The sequence below is a fragment of the Bombus fervidus genome, chromosome 18 (assembly GCF_041682495.2).
Source record: "Bombus fervidus isolate BK054 chromosome 18, iyBomFerv1, whole genome shotgun sequence".
Classification (NCBI taxonomy): domain Eukaryota; kingdom Metazoa; phylum Arthropoda; class Insecta; order Hymenoptera; family Apidae; genus Bombus; species Bombus fervidus.
The window spans coordinates 6296281-6305349 of record NC_091534.1 but is presented as its reverse complement, the minus strand read 5'-3'; the positions used below and the strand labels follow the sequence as shown (position 1 = coordinate 6305349).

Sequence of the window (9069 nt, the reverse complement as noted above, 5' to 3'; positions counted from 1 at the left end):
ATGGAATTAATTGGTTAAGTAACAGATGAAACAAGCTTTGATATAAATACAATTGTAGATAAATATCGGCTGATTTTGCAGGCAAGTTCTGGATTGACGCGTGTACACGTCAAATGGAATTAATTGGTTAAGTAACAGATGAAACAAGCTTTGATATAAATACAATTGTAGGTAAATATCGGCTGATTTTGCAGGCATCTATTACCATAGATTACGATTTAATTTTTTATGTTATAGTAATATTATGTAATATTGTATTTGTATAAATAGTAATATTATGCTGTAAATTATTCCTACCTTGCTCTTTGTAATCATTAAATTATAATAACGTGATGTAACACGAGTTTTAATCTTGTTAATTTCTAAAATCTTTACCGACTTTAAAAACTTTCCAAGACCTTGAGAAACAGATATACCGATTTATAATTTCATTTATTAATTACCGTATTTCGATAGAGCAACTTTATCGCGCAACTTCATCGAGTCTGAAAATCCTAAGCTAAAATCCTCGACACGTTACACGCCACGCTTTTGTTGCATTTAGAATAATCGACGATTATAATTGTCCCTGAAACGCACGTGCCTAGAATAAAGAATCGCTAATAATGCGTCACGTTAGAGAAGTCTACGACATTCTTACATCGAGATGCTCTGACGTCTTGGCCATTTCTTTTTTCTTATTTTTGTATATCGTTCGCCGCCTGCTCCAATGTCGTGTAGTTTTCCGATTGTAGTTTTTCTCAGTCTCCTTATTGGCGTTACTGTTTCATAAACACAAACGCTACGATTATATTACTCTCTTCGTTCGGACAAGTCTATGGTACTTCTTTTTCGACAGCGTTTAAGGATATTCGCGGATTTTGTGTAACAGGATCTGTTCATCTTCGACAAATAATTCTCGAACGGTTCTGCGTGCTATTATTACGTGTAAAATCAGACAGATGTTTCTCAGGAAGAAGGTGGTGCAATTGATAATCGCGGAAAATATTTTGAAAGAAAAGAATGCGTTTAAGCGGAGAAAACCGAAGGTTGTTCGAATTAGGCAAGATCAATAGGAAATTTAATTGTTCCGTATACTCGATTTAAACCAGTTGTTGGCATAAAAACGTGACGTTAAAAGACGTAGACACGTATATAAATCTTCACTTGACTCTTCAATTTTTATATCTGTCTTGTCTCTGTCTCGAAGAAGAAGACGGTTTTTAACGTTCGTATGGAAACGTTTAACGCGACATTGAAAGCAGAGATGATGTGTGTCGATAACCTCTCTCTCGTCTTACTCTGAAATTTGAGAAATCTCGTGGCGATATAGGAACACGATTGGACCGATTTTTGGCACGAATACGTTCGTTCTAAGCAACGTTTGCGAACATATCCTTCCTCATTCTGAATTCTTTATAAATTCAATACGAGTATACACTTCGTTCGTATTTGTTCATAACGGAATTTTTCCCCTTGTGTTCTCCCACGATTTTGTCATTCTCGTCTAGTAACGCTTGATTTGCAATCGAGTAAAACGTTTTTCACCGATTCCGTGAAGTTTGGGAATATATTATTTGTTTCCTCGTTCGATTTTCTTATATTGAACAATATTCTATTATTATCGGTTTCGACATCTCGTTTCTGAAACTAATTGCCTAAACAATCATGGTATTCACTTAACTCATCAAGCGCCAACCGTTAATGTTTCATCCATTAATTATAATATATATTATATGTAATATATTTTTGAAGTCGATATGTATAATATACAAAGTATGTGTGTATTTATATATTTATATATTAATTGGATATTTATATATTTATTATATTTATCAATTTTTATAGTTTTATGTAATGAATAAATGTAATATATATTACAATTACATATCAATTTTTATAGTTTCACGTGCCATATTTTATGCATTATAAATATCAATTTCGTTTTATCTGATAAAATCGTAAAGCTATACATGTCATAAAAAAGTAAAGTCTAGATGGAAGAAACAAGGTGAATAAGATGTCGAACAAATCTTTGGCATTTTCTTTCGTAGCCATGTTGTTCGAAAATAGAATTCGATGATATAAGCTAATTGAGACAGATCGCAAATGGTTCGAATATGAAAGACACATAAAAAACACTTGAATGTGATTCAGACAGAATAACACGTAGAATCGTCGAATCGGAACAGACAAGATCACTAGGATTGTTTCTATGTCGTTTCCAACGGTCTTTTTGTTCGGAAACAAGTGATAAAGAGAAAAAGCCATGTAGGAATAAAAAGTGAATTGCTTACACGGTTTAATAACCTCCCTATTTCTTTAATGAAACCTGCCTTTCTACTGTGTCGTGTAATTCATGCACGTCAAACATAATTTATGGCAACATTGTTCCTTCTTTCCCCGAAGGTATAGATGTTTCGATCGTTTTTCGTTTCTCAATTGTGATATTCCATTGCCGATAGTATCGTTACGCGGTTCTTGCTTTCTCAACATCATCGGAAAAGTGTTTGGATCGTCGTAGAAAAGCGTGCAATAAAAATAAAATAAAAAATAAAATTGGTAAATTTCCAAAAATCCGATTACATAATATCTTCTGTTTTCTTGTATCAAGGACGCGTCCTTATGGATATTGTATAACATAATTTGAATTTAATGCGTTGATAAAATCAGATTCACATTATAATACAATTTACGTTAAAGACTATTGCAACAGAGTTACAAAGTAACTTTCGTTTCTTAAATCGTACGTCTTTGTTAAAAAATTATGAATTAACTTTATAAATTTTAAAATAACAAGCATGAACAAAAGATTTATCTAGTAAGCTACTTATTTATTAATAATTCGAAATGTTGTTCAGCCATTGAAATATCCTCTTCGATTTCAAGCATACGATATTTCATGTGTCAAAGGAGGAAGAGAACATTTAATGGAAATGATATCATAAACAAACTGCTGTTTCTTCCCTGAACGTTTATATTTTCCATTTCGTATCATATAAACTCGTTTCGTGAACAACGTTAAATTAGAGAGTAACGAGACTAACGATTCTCTTTGGAATATACTTTGCTCGCCATCTGCCAAGAAGGCAAGAAATTAATCTCGCCATCTTGCAATAAATTATTATGTTTTTTATATGATTTTTTAGCGCTTTCTTCATTCCTATGAAGTTGTTATTTACTATTCGCAACTCAGTTGTACAGTTAATCGCAAAATTATTTTCTAGAAAGATTTTAACGTAAATATTCGAAAATATCGACAAATATTTCCATAATTTTCTCCTCTTTCTTCTTTTACAGTTATAAGTGACTAATAACCCGTTGGCTTCAAATTCAACGTAAGAAACAGAAAAGTCAAAGAGCAACATATTTATCGTGCATTTAATTAGGTACATGAAACAACGATTTGCAAAACATCTTCTTATCGTTAAATACAATTTAATGTATAACACACAATTCAAGAACAAGTTTTTTTACATATATTTTTTGCGCTAACTCTTATCTTGTTATATGCTCGAAGCAGAGAATGAATAAAATTATTGATCAAGTTAAAACATATTTGCTTAGTATATCTGATTAAGCGCAGTTGGATGATCAGTTTTTTTCTAAAAAATAACGGTAATACATTACCGTTTACTAATTCGATAATATTGTAATACGATCAGAGGGAAACAATGTATAATATCGTCTTCTCGTTTTAACTACGAGGCGAAAGTCCTAAGAAACTCGAATACGAAACGAGTTATTCGATATCGTAGAAAAATATCAAAGCAACGATACAATTAAGTTCTTCAATTATATCGCACATTTCATGCTCTTTTCATTCCTATGATTTGTCATAGAATTTAAATAAAAATGTAAGGAAATGAAATACTTAATTATGAAACTGTATACGTGCTATAAGATTCCTTTATAATGACTGTCATCGTGTTTCAATAACAGGATAAGAAAACACAGGAGGAAACTGTTTCTACATTTTTTCCATCTTCCTATCTTCACGAATAATGTAGATTTATCGTTCAAGAAAGTAAGAGAAACACCCGAGTTAAAATTATTTCAAACAACTTCTTTAAAAACTGTACAAAGTAAAACAACAGAATCTTCTTATCTTGGACAAATTACGAGCGAAGCCCTGGCAGAAGATAAAGGATGTTATAATGATTTAACGTTAATATTATTCTCCACCCTTCTTCTTTTCTTATCCATTTGCGTACATTCTATGTAATTGAACTGTAAAGATACGGGAGAAATTTGTCATGTGTTTATTGATACAGGTGCGCGTTCATTAGTCAAGCACTAGAAAAAAGAAAATATACCTCATTAAATTGCTTGTCATCGGCAATAAGCGAGACAAACATTTCACTGAAAGTTGGAATAGGACAAAGGCAAAGGTATAGCGTGGGTTTTCAAGTAGCTTCTTCCCACCTTCGACCACCTTTAATCTCCACTATTAATCCTTCCACCAGAGACTGGATCATATATAAGTATCATGAGCCAAAGGATTTCCAGAATAGTAATTTAATCGTCGCTCATACGTTCAGGTGAATATCTGGCGTGTTTGCACTGTCTGCCGTTTCGTGAGTTATCGAGTATCCTCGAGTAGCGATAAACATAAGTAAATATAAAACGTGAACGTTCTTTGTCTCATAATGAAAGGTTAGTGGTCAGCTACGGTTTACATTGGCTATAAATTTTCTGATTTTCAAATTTCCGAGAAGGTTTTCTCGTAACTGTAACTTTGTTAGTTGAGAAGCTCGGTGCAGCTTCATCGTCGTTGTAAAGGAAATAAAGAACGATCGATATAGTTGTTGGAAAGGTTTCTGCTTCGTGAAGTCTTTGAAAACGCGTTCCGCTTCCGTTGTGAAGCTTGTCGTTTTATAGAAGTTTCTGAAAATCCGTATTAAATTTATAAAAATGTTCCAATCGTAAAATAAAACGAGATATCAATTAACGTTAAGTTTCTGAAAGTAGAGCTTGAGGAAAGTTTCTGTTGTGTAAAATTTGTCGAAAGGCCGTAAAATTTACAACGTGTGTTCTAATTATAATTTTCAATTTCTCTTCGGTAGCTATGCATCAAATACTGACCTGTCTGTTCCTTGTGATGGCAATCGTCTACACGGTTGCCCGACCCGACAACTTAACCCCGAACCTCTTTCCGAACAATATTATCTCTATGGAGAAATACCCAGAAAAATTTGACCATATCAATGTAGACGAAATTATGAAGAATGAGCGCTTGTTTGATAGTTATTACAAGTGTGCAGTAGACGATACAAAATGCACCATTGAGAGAAGAAATATCAGAGGTAAGTGAAAATGCACTATATGATTGGTCTTATTGTGGGAAATATCGGAACGTATTCGCTATTAATCGTATAAATGATATTTTTAAAAAATGTTAATTAATTATCCTTTTTAACATTTTACGACCTGAGATTTTTCCTTGCTTGTGAAAGAATAATTATAATTTGACTAGTTTCGTAATCTATATACGTTTTTTATGCTATTATATACACTATATATATTAATCGTCTTTATATATGTTATAAACAGAGCATCACGGCGTAGTAATAAATAATACAATACAATGGTAAATAAATAAAGTAAAATTTGAAACAGGAACATATGTATTGTACAGTATTAACTTCTAGCTCATATAATATTGTAAGAAATAAAGCTTTTATACACACATATTCTACACAAAAAATTAATATAATTAATAATAATTGTGTACTCTATTAGTAGAATATCTACTTTGATTCTGCTTTGATTATGTGACATTATATGATTCTCAAATAATTTCTTATTGTTATTGCAATTTGTCATAAGAATCACATTGTCACTAGCTTTATTTTTACTCTCAGTACTTTCATATTATCAGCTTCATTGTATTAACCTGTTAATTCAATCATTTCCATATAATTTCCATGTCTACTATCATAAATGAAACGAGGAGCAAATAATTGCACTTACACATCAACTATCTATTTTTTCCTCCAAGTTTCTGATCCATCGTTTAAGGATAACATCAATTTGATATATCTGTTCAAGCGCGATGCAATACTCTTTGACATTTTATATTATTTCTCTTTCATTAACAGAGATATATATGTATGTCATTGATTAGTAAAAAAACCATCGCCGAAAAACCGGATCAATTTACTGAATCTTCTACAAATGTTATCCATTATTCTGCAATATCTTTAGCTCCCATGTTTTGGAGAAATGTAGTTTTGAAATTTAGTCGATTAATGTTTCTGTTTTCACCTTTCAGACTTTTTATCCGAAGCTTTGGCCACCGAATGCCTGAAATGTACTGAAAAGCAAAAAGAAATTATCAACAAGCTGGTCCACTTCCTTATCACGAAAAGGCAAAAAGTGTGGGATCATGTGATGTCCAAGCACGACCCTGAAAACACATACAAATATAAATACGAGGAGCGAGTGAATCTGGCGCATGCAGGAGCTAATTAAACATAATTATTCGAACATAGGAAATTCGACCTTATAATTGTTTAGGAACAAATGCTATTGCCCATATTGCTATTTATCCATAAATTATTCGCGTCTCTAATAAACACATAAACGACGTAACGAGCGAATGACAATAGACAAGCGGATGCAGTATTTATTTGTATATGCAAAACAAGCGAAGACAAAAAAAGAAAAAAAGGAAGTAATCTAGAGACGACGAATATGTAATTTTATAATGTAAGAGAAATAAAAAAATAAAGATTCATAGATTCTCTTAGCACCAGCTTATGGATGTAATTGATTTTCAGTGTAGAATTAAAAGAGATATATTTTACTATAATATTAATAAAATTAATCATATAGTAATCCACTATGTTTGCAAGCTCCTAGAAACCGTATTCTCCTTGAATTTTACCGCAGAATGTAGCAGAGAATCTTGCTTTCGCATGTGCTATGTTTCATGTATACATTCTTGAGACCTTGCGGACCATGCACTTTATTTCTAGTTATGCCCAGTGGCTAGCTGCCTTCTTGTAGAAGAATATTTTTCAGCTACTCGTAGTTTGCTGGTAATTAAAAATCATAATCACTTCCTTGATCATTTTAACGGTTATAAGTAAATAAGTATAGAATAAATAGAGTATAATTAAAAGTAAGGTTAAGCCTTTGCGGACGAGTGTCGGCAAATAGCTACTCAAGTCTTTTTACAGTTATTTTGAAGTAACTATTTAGTGCGTCTATTTTTCTAAGTGATAATCTTATGTGTATGTACGCATGGGTATAGTAAACTAAACATTATTATGTTTCTGATGAAAGAAAATTATAGATCTTTAGAAATCTTATCTTCCGTTTAACGTAAACACGCAATGCAGGATGATGGTCGAGTCAGAACGAATTTCAATCTTTCAATGGCATTACCAGACGAATCAGCAAGTTTTTTGTATATTTTATATATTTTTTATAATACCTTGTATACGATGCTTAAAAGATTTAGAAAGGACATAAGGAAACTTATCTTAAACAAACCAGCTCTTTTCGTGTCCTTAGACCCACCCATCACTAGCTTTCCTCCGCCACAACATCGTCACTAAGCTTTACTGATTCTCTAACTTTCGAACAGTCAACATCTTCTTCTGCGTTTCTACCCTTAGATCTGTACAAAGTGCATAATAAAGTGCGATAAAAAAAGAAAGTTAATAGTTGTGTTTCGGTTCAACCTTCTTATATTTTTATAATTAATTAAAAGTTGTGACTTGTGATTTTACGTGACACTCGTTCGTCAAGAGGCCCTGTCCGCATATAGTTTCCTAGAAATACATTACTCGTCATCCTCTTTTCTTTATTACCACTCGCCGACAAAGTGAGAGATCCTAGAAGAAGAGGTTTATGAAAGCTAGAGGCCATAATTTTTTGTGATCGAATGAATAATAAGATCGTTTAATAGAAGACGAATATAGATATGAGTAATGCTTTGTTACCTTAGTGTTAATGACCTTGACGTGTTATATGTTGTTGGACCAATGACTTGTTCATTTATCGTTATCCTGATCCTCTCGCTCGTTCTCCGTGCTTTTTTTTTTTGTCCTATTTCTTCCTATGTAACTTATACAAATTTATGAAATATGTGTTAATCTACCTCATTTTGTAGCCGGCAGGCAAAAAAAAATATATATATGTGTATATATATACTAATTAAAAAGCCATCATTTAGTTTGAAACTTTCTCATTTCGTTATAGATACCACAATTTTACTGTGTACATATTAATTTCTGAATTTTGAAAGTTTAAATCCTTACAGATATCCATATTTTGATAATTGCTTGAAATTTCCGAGAAATCAGTGACAAATGTTTCTCCAATTTCCTTAATCCTTTCACTAATATTCATAATTTTTAATATAGTCTTTTTGACATATTTTTAAATTTACTTGTATTATGAAAGAAATATAGTATTTCAATATTTGGTAACTGTTTTAATAATGTTAATCGCCAAATTATTAATACATTAACTTTCTTAATTTTCTGAAACTCCTTTTTATTGCCAAAGCAAAGTACAACATTCAGATATTCGATAATGTTGGAGTGATCGATACTTCTGAGAAAACTCTACATCTGGTCTTCGGCTTTCACAAGGCGCCGATGTCGTCTATAGCGCATAGACAAAAGAATGCGTCGACGACAGACGATAAGCGGCACACGTGCGAGGTCCTTTTTCGGCGTTCCTTTAGTCATAGGGTAACACTGCTAGCGTGCGGATCTGGACCAGCTTACATATATATTCCTACTTGTATTTACACTTCTATATTAAATTATATTTTCTACCTTACAATCTATCCACACGTTTCTTTGTTCACACATCTAATAACCTCAACAGATAACAAATTTAATATTTTTTATAATTAAATTATTAGTAAATTATTAATTGATTCTTCCCTTAATTTTCTTTAAACTTTCTTCTATTACCAAAACAAATTATAATATTTCTCTATTCACTGACGGATTTACTGTTCTCAATATTATTCCAATATTATCTTCAAATATTGTATCAGATAATGACAGAACAAAGTGCAGAGTGGACATTACATTTAAAGCATTTTTGTGTTTCACATTTTGAAGG

General features: G+C 32.0%; 1 protein-coding gene across 1 annotated transcript; it reads left to right on the top strand.

Moving 5' to 3' along the window:
• The first annotated feature begins 4555 nt into the window (after positions 1 to 4555).
• On the top strand, positions 4556 to 6581 carry Csp3 (chemosensory protein 3). Its single transcript, XM_072020804.1, has 3 exons — positions 4556 to 4635; positions 5046 to 5285; positions 6254 to 6581. The coding sequence occupies exons 1-3, from the start codon at positions 4629 to 4631 to the stop codon at positions 6451 to 6453; spliced, it is 447 nt and encodes a 148-aa protein (XP_071876905.1). The 5' UTR covers positions 4556 to 4628; the 3' UTR covers positions 6454 to 6581.
• Positions 6582 to 9069: the final 2488 nt, after the last annotated feature.

What these genes read in the sequence shown, in the direction of transcription:
- Csp3 (XM_072020804.1), top strand. An exon ending in TGAGAGAAGAAATATCAGAG is followed by an intron (nt 5,286 to 6,253) that starts GTAAGTGAAAAT and finishes TTCACCTTTCAG; the next exon opens with ACTTTTTATCCGAAGCTTTG.